Consider the following 24,180-nt stretch of genomic DNA (forward strand, 5'->3'; position numbering starts at 1 on the left):
CCACAGGCACATGTTCTCCTTACTTGTCCTTTAACACAGTTGTGTATTTTTGTTTGTCAGAACTGGGGGAAAAGAATGCAGTCGACTGCCAAAACTTCCCAAGCCCTCAATTAACCTGCTACTGTAGCTGTTAATGCCGCTTTGCATATTTTGTCAATTTCTCCTCATTTGAGCTTTAGGCTACTTAGAGGATTTCTCAGCATGTCCTGTTACAGCGCAGATCTCATTATCTTTCAAGAACAAGCTAGCAGGCACTTTATTTCCCACTCATTCTTTTTCTTTGTGGAGTTGGACGCTGCAGTACTGGTGGGACCAGATATAGCATAATCATTGCCGATGAGCTAATTTAATGAATTGGTTTTGTCACATTATCCCAGTGGAACGCAGAGTGCCTCAAACACCAGAGCCAAGCAGTGTTTGAAATGACAGTCAGGTGCTGGGTTGATTATAATCGCCTTCCTTCCGAGGTTCCTCATTAGTAGCTTTAACACTCCAGGATGGAACAACGAAGCTGTGCATCAGGAGGCAGGGCAGACAAGCAATAGAAAACAAAAAAGGTAGACTTGCCTCCTATAAAAAAGTCTTTCACAACTTCAACTCTGCTGATATTTTTAAGCAACACAGATTTTTTAGTTTATTTTTGGTTGAAAATGTCTCCCTAATTAAGCGTGGTAGGCTCAGAACACGAAAGCAGAAAAGTCACTCTGAAGAGATTCTCATTTCTCTTACTCACTCTTACTTTCCAAAGGTGTGGAGAACAGCAGTGATGTGGCCTTGTACTCAGGCCTAGCTGCGGGGGTGGTGACGGTGGTGCTGCTGATCGTCGCTGTCACTCTTTACCGAAGGAGCCAGAGCGAGTACGGTGTTGACGTCATCGACTCCTCCGCCCTGACCGGGGGCTTCCAGTCCTTCAGCTTCAAGACCTCTCGCCAAGGTGAACCACTGACTCATTCACTACATGTCTTACTTCACATTTCCACTCAAATGCACCACATGTAGTGTTAGAAAAGGAACAGAGGTGGAAAAACCCTCCATCTGTAATACTTCCTGTACTGATCTTTGATGGAGCTTAGGACACATCCTGAGTGGGGGGGCGGGGGGACAGGGGGGGCACCTCCCATATTTCACTGTATACATTTGGAATATGTGGATTAGTGTGGTTTTGTGGTTCATTTTTAAGAGACTGGTGCCATGTTGGATGATTTAATTTATCAATTAAGATATGCACGCTGCTTGACTTTTGCATAATTAGACCCAGCACACCCCATAAATCAGAATGGAGCAAGATTAAACACACCTATCATTCCTGTTGCTGTATGATAGCTACAGGTATTAAATCCACCTAAAGAGAAGGACCTCATACAAGTGTGTAGATCCAACTGTTGCATATGATAATTTTGATTAAATCTTAATCAGAGGCCAGCACACCTCTGCCTTTATCCATTAAAAAAAAGCTGTTTTGATGTGAATTTGAAATAGCATTAAAAAAATCTGAATTAAATCTATATTAACATGCTAATAGGCAAAACTTCACACAAAATGTTCTTTTCACTTGACTTTGTAATAAGAGGTTGTTAAAGAGCAGTTTAAAAACAGCTAACACAATTGCACTTTGCCATCCACTTTGCATAAGTACAACCTCAAATGCTACGCTACACCCACCTTGGCACAAGTGGGTTAATTTGGATGCAAAAAATTATCAAACAGGCATGCGTACAAGAGTAATTGTCCTATGCATATTGAAAATGCCATTGGGATTGCATTATAAACTGCACTTGAAACCCGCATGATAATAGAGCATTAAGACTCTTTGCTAAAAAAAAAAAAAAAAAAAAACATTTATTTGTTTGTTCATTTATTTGGTGCATTAGTATATCTTATTTGTGCATGTACAGTAAGTGATGGCAGTCATATTATTTTTAATCATGTTGATAATTCAAAAGACCCTTAAAAAAATCCTAGAAAATAATAAGCCCTGTCAAATAAAGTCTGCAGTTTTGCTTGCTCATACAGTGAGATTGCATCACTACCAATAACAGTAACATTCACACAAATGGAGAAGGGAGACCAGGCACAGGTCTCTAATTTTGCTGCTTGTCTCTATATCCACCTCAATACAGTACCAGCCATCACCTGCACAGAGGTGAATGAATGTCCTTGTGTGTAACATAATCTATAGAACATGCCAGCAAGCCTTACAGTTTTGTATTAATATGTATTTGTGTGTATTTTTGAATGATGCATAGGTTTATTTGTATTCTGATATAACTACATCAATTATTTAAAGTCCTTAGAGGCTAAATTGACTGTATTTAATTTTTCAGTTTGTTTACTTGAGCCCTTTGAGACTTCTGCTGTCTGCTGTAGTGCACTAAATGTCCAATAACATACAGTATACAACCCTAAACAATACACATTCCCTGGAAACTTATGGTAACAAGCACATTTTGCATTTTAAACCAATTTACTATGAGACCGTACCTATTACTGTTTAGATTTTCTTTACTAGCATCATAAATTGTGCAACTAATGGTGTCTCATCGGAGTTGTGTGCCCATTTGTGGCATCACAAGGTGTTTTGGTGTTATCTTGCATGCAACAAAACATCAATTAATTATTCATGATTCCAAAATTAAAAATGTAATTTATTAGCGGTTTCATTCTTTATCCTCTCGGCCCCCCGAAATGGAGTATTTGTGGTCCTGTGTCTCTGAAAAAACATCAGAGCTCAGAAGTGAGGTGTGTTTTGGCCTGCAGATTGAGCCATGTTTTTACACGGCTGGCATTACGGGTCGCCACAGCAACAGCTCTCAGCGGGGCATCATAACGTTAATTTTGATAACACAGCAGGAGGCAGGGAAAGCTTTAATCTTGGTCCCCGTTCCGCTTGATAGAGAGGCTAAAAAAAAAAAACTCTACAAAATCAGCCATGTCCTCACCTTCTTATGTGTTGCATTTTGCTTCACACTGCTAAAGTAGTTAGGAAGTCATCATTTCAACACTTCTTTTTTTGCAATCCCAGCCTTGGTCACAAGTCACTGTGACAATAGCTCACCTATTTCCAAACAAAATAAACTGGTGATCTATGTTTCTTGGTTAATTAAGAGAAACCACACTGTGTACTTAATCTGATAGTCTTCCAGTGTCATTTCATTCTTACTAAAACAGCTGTCAATGAGTCATTAATCACATTTTTTGAATGAACTCTACCTTCTATCACTCTGTATTTCCATTTTAATTCAACATACTGTACATACAAATGACTGTGTATATGTGATTAACTTCATCACAATCTGTAGCTATAGCAACAACCAACCCACACAACATACAGAAATCACACAATAAACCCAGTTAATAAATCCATACTTTAATCCAATGGCAACATAATATTAAATTACTATGACATCAAATTATAACAGCAAATTAAATTACTACATCCCAACTGTCGTTATTTACCATTTGTCACTTTTAATAGAGACATTGTTACAATAAAGTGTACGCCAGTCTTGTTTCTGTGGCAATGATATTAAAGCAACAGGTGGCTAAAAAAACAGTTGTCACGACATACCCTTTAGGTTTTTATTGTTGTTTAATCGTTGCTTCAAGATGTTTAGTTGTTGACAGTAATTTATTTTATATATTTGTGTGTTTTTCAGCAAACCCCCTGCTTATTAATTCGTCCATGCAACCCGATCTGACAGTGTCACGTACCTACACCAGCCCCATGTGTTTTCAGGACTCCATTGACAAGGAGTTGATGGCAGAGCGCTCCCTTCTTGACCCGTTGCCTGATCTCAAGGTCAAAGGTCAGAAAATAACCGCTTTTGGAGAAGGAAAAAAGTTACACAGTAGTCAAAAGGATAATTTATTTTACCCTGAACTTGTTTTTCACACACAGTAATCTCTAAGAAAGCTAACAGATTCTACACCTGTCAAGCTTTCCCTTCACATATGATATTGGTGGCAGATTTGTAGTGCTATGACTTCTCAATTTCATACTGAGGTAAACAAAAGCAGGTTTCTCATTTTTAGCCAAAAAACATTGATTGTCCAGGCTAAAATGAATTCTGCATCTGGCAGATTTGATCATATACTTAGCTAGCTAATTAAGATTAGCTGCATTGATCTGTTGAAAACACTGTCTCATACTCACTTTTTAAAAATGTTTCCAGGTGTTTTAAAATGAGAAAAAGAGTAAAAGAAGTCTTAAATAAGCACTTAACGGTTACATGACATTGTGCTACAAGACTGGAGCTAAAGCTGCATGTAACATGCTCCTAGCAAAAAGTGTTCATCCTCTCCAGTTGTTGGTCCATGTAGAAGAAATGTACATTAAGAAAGTAGTTAGTAAGTCCTTGTCTGTATAAAATAATCTTATTATTAGGTTTAACCCCTTTTCTAAGTTAGGCTATAAGGCTTTGAGGACAAGGACAAGCAATGTGTTTGGCCAATACAACGCAGAGTTGTTGCAGTGCAAACCTCCCCAAATCTAATAAATATCTTCTTCTTTTTTGTTTAAACCTGTAACCCACAAAGTGAGTGACTGATATTGAGATATGTTCTTTGGCCTTGAGAGTAATTCTCCACAGTTTCCACAGTAGGTAGTAAGCTAGTCGGCGAGACATGATGACATTTGCACTCAGCGTTAGAGCAGACAAACACACCGTTCAAATCATTCCTTTAAAACATCTACTTTTGTGTTTTTTGGTTTTGGAAAGGCTAAAAAAAGACACCACTCTCTCCAAGCCCTTTTAAATGCAGATTATTGCTCTTATTGCAGCCACATGGACATGACCCATGCTTATTTTGGTTGCTAAGACATGATGTTATTGGTTAAGAAAATTGTCAGTTGGAGAGCAATTCGTTGGTCGGGAAAGTTTTGGCCGCAGTTACAAGGCCTCATTGTGTCTCTCATAGTGACCGTGTGTAATTTAAGAGGTATATTCAAAAGAGCTACGCAATAGAAAGACTTAGTTTACAATGATGCCATATTCCTGCCAATTTTTCTCTTGGATCTCATGACTTTTGAGTTTGCAACAAAATCACAACTCCTTCATTGTATCCCTAGGGGTAACAGAAAGGGCAGAGTACCACGTCATGTCCCACCCTCAGACGTTTCCAAGGGGCCTGGCTCCAGACTACAGAGGGGTCGCGATGGGGACAACGCTGGGCAGAAGAGAAAAAAATCTTTTCACCCCACAAGTCACGCTGACTCCCAGCAGGCCTCATCACAAAGCAACAGCAGTGTTTGGCCATGCAGGAGGCAGACTGGTGGTACCTAACACAGGTGAGTCCTCTGCGGGGCGATTGCCATTTGATGTTGTTCGAAGGTGAGATTCTTTCAAACAAAACTGCACTTTGAAAACCACTGCTAAGATCATACAGAGCATCCAGTGGTGCATTTTGAAGCTTTCTGACCTTGTCATTGTTGGTCCACAGTGAAAATGTCATCGATTCTTCCAAATGACATGAACATGAATATATTTATTTACTGAAGTGATGAAGTTGGACAGCTTTGGCATTTGTAACCAAGCAGCTCACCCTGCTGAACCCAAACATTTCTCAGAGGATGAAGAGCATTAGTAAATACACACTTTTTGACATTTTACCAGATAAATTAAAATATAATGAATTGTTTTAACTGACATTATGAGGAAAATATTCATAAGTGTATATAATGTAAACCTGTGAAGCTCAGCCTATCACATTATTCAGGCAGCCCTTTCTCTCGGCCTACATTCATCATCCTGTCCCTCGAGGGGCTTTATCTACTACAGCGTAGATTGGCAGTAATTGTTTATCATACAGTAACGTGTTCTGTGTGTGTGTGTCTAAGAAAGACCCAGTCTCAGTATATGTATGTGATGAAAAGTCTGCCAGCAGCATTGATTCACAAGACCTTCGGGACTTGCTTCAGTCACCTTTTTCTGTGGCCGTCACCTCTCTGGCTGTCACCTCTGGTTAAGAGACCTGACAGTCGAGCAAGTGTGTATGTCGCGTGTGCATGTCTGGCTATGTGTTAATCAGTTTTTGCATACCTCCTTCTCTGCAGGTATCAGTCTGTTGGTGCCTCATGGGGGGATCGCAGAAGACACTACCTGGGAAATGTACATGATCATCAACCAGGAGGACAGCAGGTGAGGGACTCTTACTGAGGCAGAGCAATCTGCTTCATAGGCTGCTCTCTTTTAATCTTTCAACCCGTTGCACCACATCTCTAGTCTCTCATCCTGCCACAGCGTCTCCTCCCCTCTTCGCTTGAACATACACCGCAAACATGCACGGATACACACGGATCCTCCCATACAGAGAATACACATGTACTGTCACATGTGCTGTACCCATACACACATACAAATGCAGACATATTCACAAGCCAGCATGCGGTCCTTCCTCATCTTGCAGACACTACAGGGGAGGACATGATGTGTCACAAATACATTGGCAGCTGCAGACAGATTGCATTACTGCCTTAAGCTACTGTCTCAGCGCAGAAATATACACTCTATGGCTCTGGTAGCCTATTTTGTGTTTGTAGACATAACTGTGACATTATCTCCATCCATCATGACTGGTTAGAGTGGTGAATATTCTGAACTTTGTAAAGTCACGATGATCGGTGATATTAATCTGGTATTTGATTATTGATCTGGAACATGATATGCTACATATTCTAGGTGACTGTTCCCTGCCAGCGGGAGCTTAATTCTGTAAGTTTTCCATTGAGATTCACACAAAGCTATTACTCAAGGAGAAAATGGCAGGCTAGATAAGAGCCGTTTGAAATGGGAGTCTAATACATTTGGCTTCTTTACAACAGAAGCCTCAAAAGCTGTCTGACAACTCCAAGTCAGGTTTTTTTGGACATGTTCTTGATTTATAGCAGACAGTGTCAATGTGTCAGTGTGTCTGTGTGAAATCCTGCTAGCGAGATATCGCCCTAACAACACAGCTAACAGCCCGCACTTCTCAAAGTAATTCTATTTCAACAGCCACGCGTGGATCGTGACATCCGGCGCAATGTGAAATTCAGCTGTCATCCCACCTCACGTTCACCCACCCACTAAGTGCCCAAGGTCAAATAGGTTAAAGATACACATCAAAGGTCATATATAGGTTGTGGCTCATCTCAGTTATTGGGCTGGTTTCACACTCCCCTGCCCAAATTCTCCCTAGTTCAGCCAAGTTGCTGCCCTCCAGGCTCCTGCTTTGCTCTGATAAGCCTGATGCTGTTTACTTCTCTGGCTGTCATTTAAGAAGCTGCAGGAGCTGTGCACCACTGAGCTGTCAGTCAAACCCTATCTTCTGACAGCTGCAGAGTCCAGGGGAGAAATTGGATCCTTTCTTCCTATTCAAACCTCGGCCATCTACATAAGACGATGCTTTTCCTCTGCAAAGAATAGGCATCGATCAGCTCTGGCTGCGGGTTTCAGGTGTTCACAAGAGCTTCCGATCGTCCTCTGGGTTTGTGCAGCGTTGTTTTGTGTGTGTGATCTTCTCCAGCTCAGCAGGGGGCAGTGAATACTGTAGTCCAAGGACAGAAAGATAGTGTGTGACAAAGTACGTCTCATATGATGTGACTCACAGAAGACTGAGTGAATAAGTTGAGCTATATCATCCTTCGGGGTTTTTTTTTTAGCATACTTTGCAGGAGACACCAACTTCTTTGTACTATCAATCCTAGCCGCCTCAGACTGAGCTTCCTTTTAACATTTGGCTGAGTATTAGTTGTTTTAGGATTCAGATTATTTGGACTGTCTTTTTAGTATTTACTGAGTTCACTAACTTTATTTAGATTTAATACTTTACTAAGCTTCTTGAAGTCCTTTCCAACTCCTATATTTATCCTCAAACCTGCTGTAGCTGATGTTTGGCCACTTGGCAGCAGCACAGCAATCTGTACACAACAGCACTCCTCACATGTTATTACATTATGAAGTTGTGGTGGCTAAAGTGTTAGCAAATGATTGCTTATTTCCACATTCAGTAGACACAGAACAATATAAGCATTATTTTTTAATCTTGTTTGTGTCCACCTGATGAATTTAAGTCCAGGATTCACTCCTCTTTAAGCTCTATGTTCATCTCTACCAACTCCTGAGGGAAATATCTGCTGCCTGTCGATCTGTCTACTGTCTACTGCAGGGGATTTTTCACTGAAAACAGCTGTCTGTGAGTGCTGGAAAAAACACTGACGAGAGCGATGACAGTCAATCGAAATAGTGAAACTAAAACAATGAGCTGAATGATGCTAAATCGCTCTGTAGAGTTGAGGAGAACCGCAAAGTTTGGTGGAAACTTTCATCGCTCCGAGTGACCCCTTTCACATTAAACACAGTCAGATCCATTGCTCATATAGAAATATTTATTAGTATAGCTTTAAGTAAAATGTTAACATAAAAAATTCCAACTCTAAGGCTTATTTTTTCTCTGTAACTTTGTGAAACTCTGACTTCATACTGCTTTGAAAGCCTGAGAGACACTGTCATACAAAATCTAATTTCTAATTGCAGCCTGAGCAACAAAGCCAGGAATGTGGTGTGAAAAAGTCAAAGAGAGATGTTGTGTGTACTGCACATATGAGACATGACTTAACTAATAACCTTAATCCACTATCTACACTTTAACCATCATCCTAGAGTCATATTTCTTTGTTCTCATAACCACAGTTAGAGATGCTAAATAACTATCTTTAATCTTTGCTCACAGGCAATCTGGCTAATTACCATAGTCTCAGCAGCAGGTAACCTTGGTTTCCTCTGAGCCTGGAGCTGATTAGCACGAAAGTGCAGCTGCAGGGCTACGGTGCTGTCTAGATGTGTGATTTTATTTTTAGACAGTGGATTATAGTCCCTTTTAATTTTTTAGTGTTGATTGGTAACAATATAGTTTGAAGCTTCAAGCTTAAAGTTTCACACAGCACTTGACACGAGAAACTGTTAAAATAACAGGAAACATCCTCAGCCACACACTGTGCCATGTGAGAACTCATACATCAACATGCATCTGGTCTTACAGGTAATTGTTTCAGGGATGGAAACTATCCTGCATTAGTTGATCCTGCAGATGCTTTTTAGTAGTTAAAGTTGTAAAGCTCCAGCTTCTCAAATATCAGCATTTGCTGCTTTTACCTGCATTATATTATTTCTAACTCATAGTCAGATTAAACAAGACATTTGAATACATCACCTTTGGCTCTGAGAAACTGTGATTTGCATTTTTCAATATTTTTTGATATTTGATAGACTAACCAATCAAAAAAGCAATGTACTTTTACATTTATACTAACAGGAAATTTCTCTGTGTTGGAATGCCACTGGCAACTAAGTTATTTTCATCATTGTTTAATCTGTAGATTTTTTTCTCAATTGATAGAGTAAAATGTAGAAATTCTTTATGTTAATCACTGTTTCCTTAAGTCCACGATGACGTACACAAATGTGTTCTTGTGTCCCAACCAACAATCTACAACCTGAAGATATTCAGTTTACTATCATCCAAAACTGAAGCAACCAGAAAATATTAATATTTGAAAGGCTGAAATCAGACAATGTTGACTTTTTTTCTTTAAAAAAAGATTATTCAGTCATCACAATAATTGGTGATACATACAATTTTTGGCAACTAATGGTCTAATTGACTAATCGTTGATACTCTGATGTTTTTTTGTGTTTCCTGAAATGTTTTTGGAGCAATCCAGTCTCACAAAAATTCAATCTGTGGGGCAGCAGAGTCTATCAACGTGCACTCATCAAAAATCAAGTGTTTAATATGCATACAGGCTGAGAATACCTAATTTTGAGTGTGAATAAAGTACATACTAAAAAGCTGCTTAGAATTGATGTGGAATTGGGACACGGTTACTGACTTGGTTATAGGTGAATATACAATGCCTGTATACTGCAGTGTATGTGTTTGCATGTCAAAAATCATACTTTCATTCTCGCTCTGTTTGTGCTTCATATATTTGTGTGCATTCATGTATGTGCATTCTCACGTTGCGCCCGTGCCTACATGTCAGGGTTCGTCTCCACTGCAGCTGTATTAATGATGTTGAGAAATATCCATGCTGCTCCAGTGACAACAGCACCAATATCGTGTCCTGTGTATGTGAGGTGTCCAGCCGGGCCAGCTGCATGACTGATGGTGGTCCCATCGATTGCTCTCAGTCTTCAGGGCTTCCAGCCAAGATTGGGCCCCTGGCCAAGAGCAGCTTGGCCCAGCTAATCTGTCACCGGGCTGGCCAGAGCAGGCTTCATAAGCTCCATCGACCCACAAAGCTTACACGCTGTGTGCTAAAGCCTGTCCTCCCCAGCCCCACTGTCCATTAGTCTTGGTGCTTTAATCTTCCTCTATCTGTGTGTCTGCGTGTCAGCTAGTCAGGGATTGATTCATTATGAGTGTCCAAGGATTTGAGTTTACTTTGTTCATAGGCAAGGGTCACACTCTGCTATCTGAGTGTTTGTTTAAGCAGTGATTCATAAGTAGTGTGATTCTTGATGTTGTTTTATTCTGACAGAGTATTTTTCTGTTTGGCATACAGAGTAAAGAAATTTGACTTAATTTTATCACATACAGTATGTTTGCAATATCATGAGATAAGTTGTTTTGATATGTGTCAGTGTGGCGCCTGTATTTTCTCTCACCTTGTATATTTTGATTAGTATGCAAGACAACACCAAGGCAAATGTGTTGTATGTGCCAACTTGATTCTGATTGTGTTCCTTTTTGCTTTGTGTGTGCAGCACTTTGTCTGAGGATGGACCAGAGATCTTTTTGAGTCCTGCAGTCATGTATGGCCCACCAGGCCTTGACCTGTCCTGTCCGATAGCCATGACCATAGCCCACTGTGCTGAGGTTGCAGCTGATAATTGGACCATCCGACTTAAGAGGAAAATGAAGGACAACCAATGGGAGGTGAGGAGGAATTTTCTTTTACTTAAACTTCAGCCTCAGTTATCAGGTCCAAATTTTCAGGCAAAATGTTAAGAAGTGCAAACGCACAACTTTCATCAGTGGCCAGAATATCAATACAATCTGATAAACTGCTATGACTTACTTTGATGAAAATTTTCATCCCGCAGTGAAGTCATGCAAGCACGGAGCCGATTTCAGGGTTGCCAGCTCAGATTCGTCATTCTGTATCAAATTCAGCCTTTCAAGCTCTACCTCATGCTGTCATACAACCAAAAGAAATGTCAGACCAAATGCAAATGGCGGCTATTAGTCATTGAAATAGTCAATAGTCTTTTCCAGTTTAATGATAATGGTGTTTCAAAGCATTACTCTTTCACATATCTGTGAAGTCTGCTAAGCAGCTGTTCACTGAATTAAACCACAACAAGTACAATTTAAGAACTCTAGATATATGTAAGCATAAGGAAATCTGTATCATCTCAATTATTCTTAAAGTAATTATAAAGTGGGAGCATTGAGACTTTGACTCTGATTGCTAGTGAGATGAATATTAAAACACTGACTTGGGATTCATGTGGATCCCAGAAAATACTGTTCATCCACTAGATTAAACTATTTTAGCATTACTATGTTTTATCTTTACCTGGTATCAGATGGTAAATCACTATTTTTCTTTCAACAGTGAGTCACTTTTAAATAAAGATCAAATATAGCGACATACATTATAAACCATAGAAACAATGGCAATTCATCTGCAAGAGCTTCTTCTAAAAAGGTTTAAGAGAAGATGGTTCTACTAAAAAAATGATGTCCCTGCCACCGCTTTTTAACTATTTTAAAAAATGAAAATGAAATTTGCAGACAGATCTTAATAAAAACTGCTAAAAGGTCAAAGAATCTATTCTTGTCTTACGCCTCAATGTTCGGTCCATATCAGATAAAAAGTGGCGAGTGTGCTTTTTTTTTTTAAAGATTTAGTGCTTTATTGCTCGAAATGCAGTATAGTGCTATCTTTGTGATTGCTGCTGTTGGGATTTTTTTTTCACACCTCCAGCTTTCAGTAAAATAACACCTCGGAAAAAGTCCTTCAACTCTGCCCCATAGAGCTACTTCACAGTCTCACGGAGACTTGTTCAGACATCTGACTCCAGTCCAAACACCCTCTATCCATTTTCTTGTGCCTTCTCAGCAGAGTATCTAAGATGCTCTTTTAATGTTTAACTAACCTCATCAAAAAGCTTTGGGGACCTCATCGAGGCAGCGTGACCCCAGAGCCTGTGAGCTTGCGTGACCCAAGAAGGCCCGTGGCTCTCTCCCAGCCGGGTCCTTTCACTCTGTGTGACATTTACACAGATGTAATTTGCCAGCAGACGTGTTACACAAAAGGGAGCTATCAAAAGACCCATCACTGGCGGGGGGGTTATATTCCATCCGAAAGGAGAGAACAGGAGACAGAGTCAGCAGAGACGGAATAGACAGACGGAAAGATACAGACAGGTTCAGAAAAAGAGGAAGAGATGTTCCTCAAGAAAATGTGACGCTGTGACCCGTCTCTGTCTATTGCTGTGAAATAATGAGCCTTTTATCTCAGGAAGGATGCTTACTCAAAACCTAATCTCTGGAATTAGTGATATAAAGGGAGATGGAGGTCTCGCTTCCTCTCTTTCCTTCTCTCACCCCTCCTCTCTCTCGCTCCGTCTGCCTCTCAGTGCCATTCCCATTAAAGCTTGCACTTTTGTACCGCTAGAGTTTGACTCCATCATTTCTCCCTGGCTGCCTGGCGGGGATGAGCTATGTCATGGAGATCTTTCATGTCTGCTGCAGTGCTAATGGAGCAGGTTTAGGAAGCTGTGGGCCACTAAATTATCCTGCATTGCTTTATATGCCTTTCCCAGGCCATATGCAGAGGGGACCTGTGGGTCACAGTTATGTTTCAAAAGTGATTTAGGAAGGATTGAGCACAAGATGAGGAGCAATTGGCCATCGGATACAACTGCACCCTGCTAATCCGTTTTGTCAGTGTTACTGTATCCCCATCTGTTTAGTGAGATGTGTCATTATTCATTTGGCCCTCGTTCAGCTTTGCACAGTTCCTGATCCTATCGGAGTCTATTTATGAGGGAAAGGTTCCAGTTTATTGTCTGTGAAGTGTCTTAATAATATCCTAAACAACAATAGAGTCACTTTTTAATTATAAAATGTTGGATCCATGCCTCTCATGGCTTGTTAACTAACTACATGTCAATTTAAATGTCTCATTTTGCTTATTATTTCTGCTGGTAGTAATAGATAATAGATACAGTAAGAGTATTTCACATATCACAAGCTGAATTTTGGTGAGCTTTCAGTTTGATGGTTAAGTTAAAGCCTCCTTCTCTCTCCACAAACATCTTCTTGGCAGTAATTGAAATATATGAATCATAAATCAATGCAGTCAGCTCAGCTGTGTACAGTTTGCTGCTGAATCAAGACAGCATTCCTATATTGAGATATTCTCAAACTTAACTTGCAAAGCCTAAAATGAACTGTTAGCTGTCAGAATATGTGTTTAATGCATCCAAACTAAATCTGTTCTCTCTTAATGCATCCTCCCCTGTCCGTAGGAGGTGATGTCCGTGGATGAGGAGAGCACATCCTGCTACTGTCTGCTGGACGCCCAGAGGTGCCACGTGCTTTTGGAGCATCCGGGTCACTACGCCCTGGTGGGGGAGCCGCTGAGCCAGGGGTCTGCCAAGCGGCTGAGGCTGGCTGTGTTTGGTAGTCCGGACTCCAGCAACTCTCTGGGCTTCACCCTCAGGGTTTACTGTGTGGACGACACGCCGCATGCATTTCAGGTATGGAGGAAAGACAAAGTAAAGCTGAGGTTAAAGGCAATGTCATTATAGTGATATTTCGTCACTGCTTTTTGCACCTTCCCTGTGTTGACGTTTTACTTTGTGTGTCTTGTTTTTTGGGTTTATTTTATTTCTTATTATTTGTTTTTATAATTTTATCTCATATTTATAGTGTATAGTTTTTATTCTAAATATGAATCTATAGGTTGGCTTCAAACGACATTTCACTGTTATTGTACAGTGACAATAAAATATATCTTAACTTAACTCAACTCAACTTAACTTAACTTAACTTAACTTAGTTTAGCTTAGTTCAGCTTATCTTAACTTAACTTAGTTTATCTTATTTTAACTTAAACTTATCTTATCTTATCTTAACTTAACTTAGTTCATCTTATCTTAACTTAACTTAGTTTAGCTTATTTTAACTTAACTTATCTTTTCTTATCTTAACTTAGTTTAGCTTATTTTAACTTAACTTCTCTTTTCTTATCTTAACTTAACTTAGTGTAGCTTATTTTAACTTAACTTATCTTATCTTATTTTATTTTATTTTATCTTGACTTAACTTAACTTAACTTAACTTAACTTAACTTAACTTAACTTAACTTAACTTAACTTAAGCTAAGCTGACTTAAGTTAAGTTAACTTTATTGAGGTACACCATCTGGGAACCATTAATCTCTGTACAAATGTTCATGGCAGTCCTATACTCAGTCTGGACCAAACTGATGAACTGAACATTGCCCACTGAATATTTAGCCGGGCTAAACATTTCATTATTTCCAACCAAATTATAGTACATAATATGACATAAATATATGTATAAAAAAAATGAAATTGGAAGGATTGGTCGATTTGGCTGTTAGTTTTTTTCCTGGAAGAATAGATGTCTGATTTTTTGTACTCCACTGAGGATCCGCCTGTTCTGTAACATTGCCACTGGGAGATGCTTGATGACTAGGAGACAAAGAGGGACTTTTAATTACAAAGACAACAGATGCTCCAAGGTTGCTTCCCTGCCCTTTCTTTGCGAAATTTAATTTGTTCTTTGTTAATTAAATGTGTTTCAGCATTGCATTCCATGTGACGAGCGCTTGAACACGTTAAAATGAGACACATTCTCAGATGCAGCGCCGGGCTCATCATCATCGTCCTCTTGAGTGGAAGCTTTGTGAAAAGTTTTACCCTTCTCCTTGCAGTGTGGGCTCACTCCAAAACATAAGTACAGCCAAAAAAGAAAAGAAAAAAAAAACTTTTTCACAAGAGTAATTTATTTTTATCTTAATTAGAGACGCAGCTTTTTTCTGCAGTAGTGCTACTAGTAGTCTTGTGCAGCTACTGTTGCATTGCCAATAGTCCTGCTTCACTTATGGCTTCATTCAAGAGGTTGAATTGCATGTGAACAAAGAGAAATTGGATGTTGGTGCCAAGAGCCAATTCACTCCACCTCTCCATCAATCAAACGTGGTTATTTGTTCATTTGTTCTCTTTTTTTTTTTTTTTTTTTTTGTCGACTTTTGTTTGTGCTTCATACGACAATTAATTTCCCCTGTGAGCTTCAAGCAGGAATTGATCAGGTTCAAGACAGCCTGTACGCTTTGTATTTCCCTTCACTACGCACCACGTGACTGACAGGGTAAGCACTGAGCATGCAGGGCTGACCCTCCTCCCCCCCCGCCCCCTCATATATTCAGGAAATGTAAACACAAACATTCACGTGCACAGCAGCAACGTGCACACAGATGTTATTGTTCTCCATAGTTCTGGGAGAAAAAAAAAATACAATACCACAAAACAGGAAGCCACAAAGTATAATATTGACAAAAGACTTGCATAATTTGTTTTGATTTTCGTCTCTGTTTATGTCTTGTCTTTGTGTACAACCGATATGTTTGACAAATAATTTGGGCTCCAGCCTTTATCTGATTTTTTTCAGGGCTTTTAGCAGCGTCGGTTTGTCACTCGTGCAGCCTGTCAGTTTGATCCATTTTCTGTCTGGTTACGTGTTGTGAGCAGCAGTGGCTCTCAGGGGCAGCTATTGAGCTTTTTTTTTCAACTAATCACACAGGATGCTTTGATAGCTTAAAGATACACAGTTGTACCACTCTGATTTTAATTTTCATTCAGAGTGGAATTATTTTACTCCATGGATGTAATATTTCTCTAGATGTGCAAAGGAGTACTGATCAGATACAAATGAAATCTCTAAACCCAATAAAACACATCAATTAAAAGGCTCTTGGCATATATTGGCAGCACACTCTTTGATTTTGGTATAGTCTTACTTTGGATAGTCATTTGTATTAATTTATTTCATTTGGATGCTGTAATGGTATGCTCACATTGGAGAAACTGGTGTTTTTTATTTTTTTATTTGGAAAAAATAATTTAATTTCATACAAAACAACTGAATTCTCAATATCAGGGTTATTCTATTGTATTATTATTCTGCTGATTATTTTCTTAATTAACCAAATAATCATTTTGCCTGTAAAGCATATGGAAGTACCCCAGCACAATTTCCTAAAGCCAGAATTGCTCATGTTGTCTGATCATCAGCCCAAAATCCAAATAAAGTCAATTTAATGTTAAATAGAACATAAGAAAAGCAGCAAATCCTCACAATTAAAAAGCTGGAACTAGGAAGATGATTTAGCATTTTTGCTTGAAAAATGATTATTTTGGTTAATTAGTTATCAAAATGGTTGTAGATTAATTTTCTGTCAATCAATTATTCATTAAATGCTTAATCAACTCAACAATACTCGTATAAAGTATTAAGCACTGCAGTGAGGATCAGATTTGTCCATGCATGTGTTTCCTCTGTGAAGATAAACTTGAGTCTTGCACTGAGTTTATCAACCATATCGAAATGTTATCTACCTCTACTCTCTACCTCTTTAAACTCCTTTACCCACTCCTGGTAAAAAAAAAAAAAAAACAACACCTTTCGTTATCAGGAGGTGGCAGTGGGCGAGCACAGCAGGGGGGGACGGCTGCTGGAGGAGCCGAAAATGATGCTGTTCAGGGGGAACACGTTCAGCCTCCAGGTGTCCATCCAGGACGTCCCACAGTTACTCTGGAGCATCAAGCCTTTCACCACCTGCCAGGTAGGTGGTTTCTTCTAGCTGTGGGTTTGCAAACTTCTGTCATTTCATGTAAAAGAACGTAAAGTAAAGCGACGAGCAGGTTCACTGTATACGTGCGGCTCACTTCTAATTTAAACCGAGGTCTGCTCTGTCAGGGTAACAGATATCGGAAGAAGCTGCGCACCTTCATCTTCTATGTCTCCTGTGTTGCACAATTAGAGCTCTCTCTTCTACTTGTTTCCCTTTTTGTTACTTGGTCACATCAAAGCCAAAGGACAGCAGCAAGGGCACAGCAGGAGATCACTAAGGCTAGCTATCTCACCCACTCACACACACACCCCCTTACAAAATAAATTATGACTGCCAGGCACACACACACACACACACACACATCTCATAGTTATCTTCCTAGGGGTCCACATGCTGCATGTTCTGCTCTGCCCTGTGATGTTTATCCCACCAGTGACATCCTATTAGCAGAATTAGCCCACCATACTGCCTCCAGAATACCAACAAGGCTTTTTCTTGGAGAGGGAAGAGCCACTGTGTGAGAGTCCTACAGGGAAAATGACTGTAGGCTTTCATTCAGACACTACTCTCGCCTTAAGGAGGCTTTTACAAGTAGCCATGTTCCTGTCTGATGGATTTGAAGAGAGGGTGATTCATCTATAAAACACTGTTTTTGACCTGTTCTCACAGCGCCACTGTCTAGGTCACTCAGTAGTTAGTAATGGAAGTCAAAATTGGACTTTTAGATTCCATACACTCACAAACTCTCTGACTCTTGGTGTTTCCGCTGCCATATTTCAGGGGGGAAATGCATTTTTTTAGAAAGTGGGTAAATTAAGGCATCTCTGTCCTAATTCCATAATCACGTTACAGTTCCTGATCCAACAGATTGGCATTTACAAGCTTCAAGGCATATTAGGAAAAAAATATAACAAGCCAACAACGTGGTAAATATGACTTGGGAATTAATGTAATGCTTTGGGCTCTACTTCTTTGTGGTATAAATTTTTATAAATTTGTGTGTGTTATTTATCAATCTAATGATTAACATGCTAGCAAGTCTGTAGGGTGTATTGAAACAGCAACATAAAGTAAATTCATTATTTCTTCCAGGCAGCTGTAAATAAAATCATAATAATAATGAAAACAATTTGTAATATTCTTGCACTAATGACTCCAGCTCTCTTACATTTTGTCCCATGGGCTCTAATGCCTGCTGGTTCTCTCTGACGGTTGAACTGCTTGATTAGGTAACATCAGTGATTGGCTAAAGAGGCCACTCATTTGGAGTTAATTAATCATGTAAACAGCAAAGTGGGTGGCAAAGCAGGATTCAAATAACGAATGTCTTTAGCGGGGGGTTTTAATGACTTTGTTGTCTCCCCTTTGCCTAATCCTTTAATCGTTCTCCGTGTACGCCCTCTGTCTCTCCTCGCGCCGCAGGAGTTCTCCTTTTCTCAGGTGTGGGCCAGTAACCAGCGTCCCCTGCAGTGTGCCTTCTCTTTGGAGCGATACAGCCCCTCCTCGTCTCAGCTCTCCTGCAAGATCAGTGTCCGACAGGTCCAGGGCGAGGAGCAGATACTCCAGGTCTACACGTCTGTGGTGGAGGTGAGTGGCACTCGTAGAAAGGGACAATTTGTTCTCTGTACGTGGGCAGTCACACGGCTTGTTAATAGGTTCTTTTATTGCACTGAGTAACTCTTGATTTGATTTAAGAGCTTGTTTAATGAGCCTCTCAGGGAGATTTTCATATATAGATTGCAAATTGTCTTGAGTCCTTGTCCTTGTCTTCATATTGAAGTAGTGAGATTTTCGGCTTCAGTATCAAGATCACCCTGACATCTATTTCTTTCTGCTTGCCACTAGAATGAAAAGGGAGTGGTTCCCTTTTTCACTCAGTCGGATTGTACCATCACCTCTCAGACAGGGTCAAGGGCCTTTAAAATCCCCCTGTCCATCCGTCAGAGAATCAGCGCCACCTTTGACACCGCTAATGCCAAGGGGAAGGACTGGCAGCTCTTAGCCCAGAAACTCCACATAGACAGGTATGAATTATAGCTCCATGAAGCCTTTATTTCATTCCCATTCTTCAATGTACTGTACCCAGTTGCCATTCAGCTATCGTTGAGTCATCTATGTGTTACACAATCCGGGATATACTGTATGAATCAGTGCTTATGTTCTGTTCATGTGTTATGACAGAATAATAGAATAATGACTAGAAAGCAGAAATGCTGTATCTTCTGCTCTCTCTCTCCACTTTGAATACTATTTTTAATATGGAATTTAGGCACCGTGTCTGCCTTAATCTTTCATCACCAACCAGCCTTCGGTAACATACCACACTGCTGATTTCATTATAGATCTAGAAACACATGCCCAGAGAGAGAGTCAGAGAGTGGAGGGTGGGTGGGGTGTATAGGGGCCAACATAAGCTTAGGCAGAATAACTGTAGAGAAGATGCCATGTTTTGCAGAAATTTGAAGGAAGGTCTCAGACCGCTGACAGGCCAGCCTCTGGCAAGAATATGTGTTCATGTTAGCACTCCTCATTAGCAGCATCTTTGCATGTACTCCATCCTCCCAACCCCTTTGCTAAACTCTCCAGAGGTGGTGTCAGGTCAGTGTTTGCGTAGGCTGTGGTGGATTTTAGTTGTTTGGTGGTGGGTGATCTCTATTTGTGCTTCAGAAGAGAAGTCATTAATCAAGTGCTTATAGCCATGAAGACTCTCAGATCTGTGCAGTCAGTTCCATCAAGCACTTGAGAGAGAAAGTACTGAAAGTGAGTATTCTGTCTCTCCTGCCAGTTGGAGAAACGTGAGAGGGAAAAAGTTAACTGAGAAAACTGTGATAGAAAACTACGTGATTAAGGAACTCCACTTTAACTGAGTCTCAAAACAAACATCTGTGACTGAGGCATGGGGGAGACGATTTTAGAGCCTTTTCAACCCAATCGAACACACAAGGAAGCATGTAATGGGAATGTCTCTACCTAGTTAAGCTGATTGTTGTAATTATTTCTCTGAACGTTTGGGGAGAGTCATCATACCGAGGAGAGTAAGTGAGGATAGCGAGGCAGTAAAGAAACTCACAAGGTCTCATTGTAATGAAACAGTGCACTCTGTTGGATAGGTGTCATAACAACAGCAGAGGAGGCACATTTGTTTTAATGAAATCTTGCTTTCAGCTTGTTTTCCTCACACAAAATAACATGTGTTCACACTAACTAAATTGCACTGTACCCGCAGTATTGTTAGCCTCAAGTCAAACCAATTAACTTGATCTTTGCTGATTATTACTGACTGACTAATAGTCAGAACATTTTCCAATTAAAATACAAATATTGCTCAGTCTCATTTGAGCAATAACAATATTTTTTATAACAGTCCATAAATTCAAACATTTTTATTAAACTCCTTCCTCTCTCAGCAATGTGTTTTTCTTCTTGTTTCTTCAGTTGGATGCTTGAGCTTCACTGTGCAGAATGATATATATGCAGAGTTTGACATTAGAAGGCTGTTTTCAAAATCATCTGCTGAAGGGGGAAGTTTCTCACAGCTCACCTTGAGCTGAGTTACAGACGTGTGCATATGAGAAGGATTTTGCGACATCTCAACTGGTTTGGAGCCAGTATGCGGCTTATACAGTTGAGATGTGGAAACATGAAACTTCCAGAGCGCATACACTGAGAGTGGACTTTTCAGCGACATAAGAAACACGCTTATTTGCCTTTTTTATGGATTGGAGTTGGAGTTTTTAATTCAAAAAGACTAGATTTCTATGTCTGGATTGGATCTATGAATATTAAAAACAAGCTGGAAATTCAGGAATTATTAAGTTACTTATCATGGGGAATACTACTCAGCCTGAGAAAACAGCTGTGTAATATCCGTTCTTTACTAACTGTAATTGACTCACTGTAATATCAGTGATGCTACCAGGGCTATTTCAAAATGTAACAGAAAGTCTGAGTTACAAACTGAAGGATCAGGGGTTTGTTAAAAGTAGCACTGAACAATTAATCTAAATTTTATTGAAATTGCAATATGGCCGGTTTTCAATGTTTGTGAAAGGTAAATATGTGTCAAAATACCATTTTAAATTGAACATGCTGCAGAGATATCCTACATACTCAAGAAAAGGTCAAATCATAATCATAATAATTTTAATATGTTTTTCAATGAAAATGTTAATAATGATGTAAAAATTATAATTTCCTCTAATATCACGGTATCACAATATCAGTCAAAATAATCGTAATTAGATATTTTCTTCAAAATTGTTCAACCCTACATCAAAGGGGAGTTGGATTATGAAAATGGTTGGATCCAGCATTTTTGGAGCTTGACCCTTACGAGGGTCAAGTTATCTCAGCCTCTGCTGCTTTGATTTTTCCCTCTTTTTTTATCTGTCTGTTTTCTTCCAATTTTATGGTAGTACCAATATGTCTTATCATATTCAGTTCAAAGCAATCACTTCATTACTAAACCACCATTAACTGGCACTCTTTCTTGTTCTCAGCAATTACTCTCTGCATGTGATCCACACTAAAATGATATTCCCTTTTCCCTGGCCTGTAGGAACCTGTGCTATTTTGCATGCCAGGAGAGCCCATCTTCAGTGATTCTGAGTCTGTGGGAAGCTCAACACCAGGACTCAGGGGATTTGGATTCTCTGGCCAGTGCCCTTGAAGAAATCGGCAAGGTCCAGTCCCCCAGGGCTGCCACGCTTGGCTTCAGTAAAGGAGACCGGGACTCTGAATTCACTAAACTTGGGTAGGACAGGTCGACAGCAGATCAAAATCATGACGAACCTTTACTGCATGAACACTGATGATCAGTTGTGCTAGCTAACCTATGGTGTGGAGGAAGAGATGCAAAGAGGAAACAGCAGGGAAACTCAGTTTTGGACTGTTACTAAAGGAACACCTCTGCTAAACCAAATGGCACGTACAAACAGACGGCAATCATGCAACGACTGAGAAAGAGAAAGAGGAGAGAGAGAGATAAGTGTTTGTGTTACTGAGAGGCACCAGTGAAACATTTTGGAAAGGGATATAAACATCTCACACCCATCTTTGATTGAGAAATGTCAACTTCTGACACTTTTGAAGACCAGTTTGATAACCTGTACTCAAGGATTATGGATATCTGTGTGAAGAGGACTCTCAGCATGGGAGGGCGTACGTTTTAGACTGCCAATCAGGCGGGTGTTGTGACCTTCCCGTGATAGGACATGCTGACATTTGCCCTCAAAGTGTTTAGTGTAATGTCATTCTGTTGTCATTCATTTCCTATATCTCCTAATGCTTTTCTTTTCTGCCTAGTGTCTCTAACATTTGGTTAAAAAAATATTGGATATTAATGTTGTCAGAACATATCGTCGATACTAATCAGGGTAGAGATACTGACAGCGATTGTCCACACTTATTAGCATGTGAAAGAATCTGATGATGCCCACATGAAGGCTTTTACAGTGATTAATTGGTGTGGATCACTTGGATAACAATCAGTATTAAGAGACACACACATGCACATACACTGTAGTACCCCCAGGCACTAATGTTGCACTCCTGAGAGGAACATTTTCAACCCCACAGGCAGACAACATGGTCAAAGCTGCAGAGGAGGATTAGTGATGTGTGCTGCATCTGGCAAACCAGCCAGCAATGCCCTGCATCCCATAACATCCATTAAACAACCAACCTCTGCTTCGTTTTTTGTCTTCATAACAGACAAACTCTATTTGAGTGGTGTGTATTTGCCCCCTGGGACTTCTTGATTTTTGAATTTTGGAGGGGCAATTTTTTCTGTTTTTCAGATCACAGCTTGGAACGTATGACCTTGACGTTTTTATTTGGAGAAATCTTTCACTCCGTCTTCTCTGTCTTCACTTCCCAGGCAGAGCCAGCATCCACTTGAGCAAAGGTATCCCAATCAGGACGATCCACACATTCAGTTACTCCACCTGCCCCTAAAAACTTAATAAAGTGAACTTTGTGTTGAACTCTGTGTTGGCTCTCTCTTTTCATCTGTTTAATCAATTCAACTCTTGAAAGGCGTCCCACATACTGTACGGTCAAGAAATCAGCCACAGTAAATATTCCAAAAATGCATTCAGCAAAGAGATGAAACAGAGACCCATACAAAGTCCAATTTTCAGAAAGAAGTAAAACAGCTTGGATGCCAGATCATTGCAAGATGTCCATATCACATTGTTTTGTTGTTTGAACACCACCAACATGCCTCTTTCCAACATGCCTGAGGTTGCTGGTGCTAACCCTTCATTCAAAAAAAGCTGAAAAAGTCATTTTTTAGATGTCTGAACCATTTTTTAAAAATCTATCTATCAAACTTGGTCAACTACAATAACTAAGAACTCTCTGCACCATCTCTGTAAAAGGGTTTAACCGTCTCTGAGTTACCCAGGATAGATGAAATAATGCTGCTTCCTTCCTTCTTAGATGTACTTAAAGGCATATTTAGACATTTTAGGAAATTAGCTTTCCCCTTTCTTGCCAAGAGTTAGATGAGAAGATTCAGTCCACTTCAATATGCATCTGCTAACTATAAGGCTACGGCTAGCAGCCAAGTTAGCTTAGCATAAAGCATGGAAACAGGGAATTTGCTGCGTAGGCCTACAGCCAAGGAATATTTTGGCACAAAACTGCAAATTGTTGTGTAACATCAGTTTTTCGCAAGGAAACAGAGCCAAGATACCTTTGTTTCCAGTCTTTATGCTAAGCTAAGCTAACTGACTGCTGGTTGTAGTGATTATATTTGACACATACAAGAGTGATATCCATTGTCTCATCTAAATCTCATCAAGAAAGGTAAAAGTGTATTTCCCAAATTTTAAATTATGCCTTTAAGTTATTTTAAGAAGCTAGTTACCTTAGCTTAGCATAAAGACCAACGGGAAACTGTTATCGTGGCTCTATAATTAAACAAGAACTTGTTAACAGTTTGCAGTCATCTCCACAGTGGCAAAAAATTGCAGATACAAGTGTGCTCATGCTGGCTCTACAGTGGGAAAGCAGAATCCTGTGGATTTGAGCATTCATGGAAATATTTTTGAGATATCCAACCGCATTTCATTTGATAGTTGGATCTCTGTAGAAAATCTGTTTTCAGTGAGCCATGACTGCCAAATAATCAAACTGGAAATAATGGAGACCTCTAGTCTATCAGCAACCTTATGTCACTCTGTCAACTGTATATGGATCAAAGAGCAGCACAAGCACGGAAAGGCCTCCATAAGGGTGGGATGGGGAGAGAGTGGGGTGGCTGATTCCCCACTATCAGATGAAAAGGTCACTGTGAAAAGGCC

The 24,180-nt window shown here is 39.9% G+C and overlaps 1 protein-coding gene across 1 annotated transcript in view; it reads left to right on the forward strand.

The window, feature by feature from the left end:
- The window catches only part of LOC128380042 (netrin receptor UNC5D-like), a 173,901-nt gene extending 152,271 nt beyond the window's left edge, over positions 1-21,630 (forward strand). The window contains exons 9-18 of the mRNA XM_053339712.1: positions 749-934; positions 3,657-3,806; positions 5,069-5,287; positions 6,053-6,137; positions 10,746-10,917; positions 13,521-13,751; positions 16,715-16,864; positions 18,296-18,460; positions 18,719-18,897; positions 21,432-21,630. Of these exons, the coding sequence (XP_053195687.1) occupies positions 749-934; positions 3,657-3,806; positions 5,069-5,287; positions 6,053-6,137; positions 10,746-10,917; positions 13,521-13,751; positions 16,715-16,864; positions 18,296-18,460; positions 18,719-18,897; positions 21,432-21,630 (1,736 nt within the window). The remainder of the gene's footprint in view (positions 1-748; positions 935-3,656; positions 3,807-5,068; positions 5,288-6,052; positions 6,138-10,745; positions 10,918-13,520; positions 13,752-16,714; positions 16,865-18,295; positions 18,461-18,718; positions 18,898-21,431) is intronic.
- The last annotated feature ends 2,550 nt before the right edge of the window (positions 21,631-24,180 follow it).

The sequence above is a fragment of the Scomber japonicus genome, chromosome 19, assembly GCF_027409825.1.
Source record: "Scomber japonicus isolate fScoJap1 chromosome 19, fScoJap1.pri, whole genome shotgun sequence".
Lineage (NCBI taxonomy): Eukaryota > Metazoa > Chordata > Actinopteri > Scombriformes > Scombridae > Scomber > Scomber japonicus.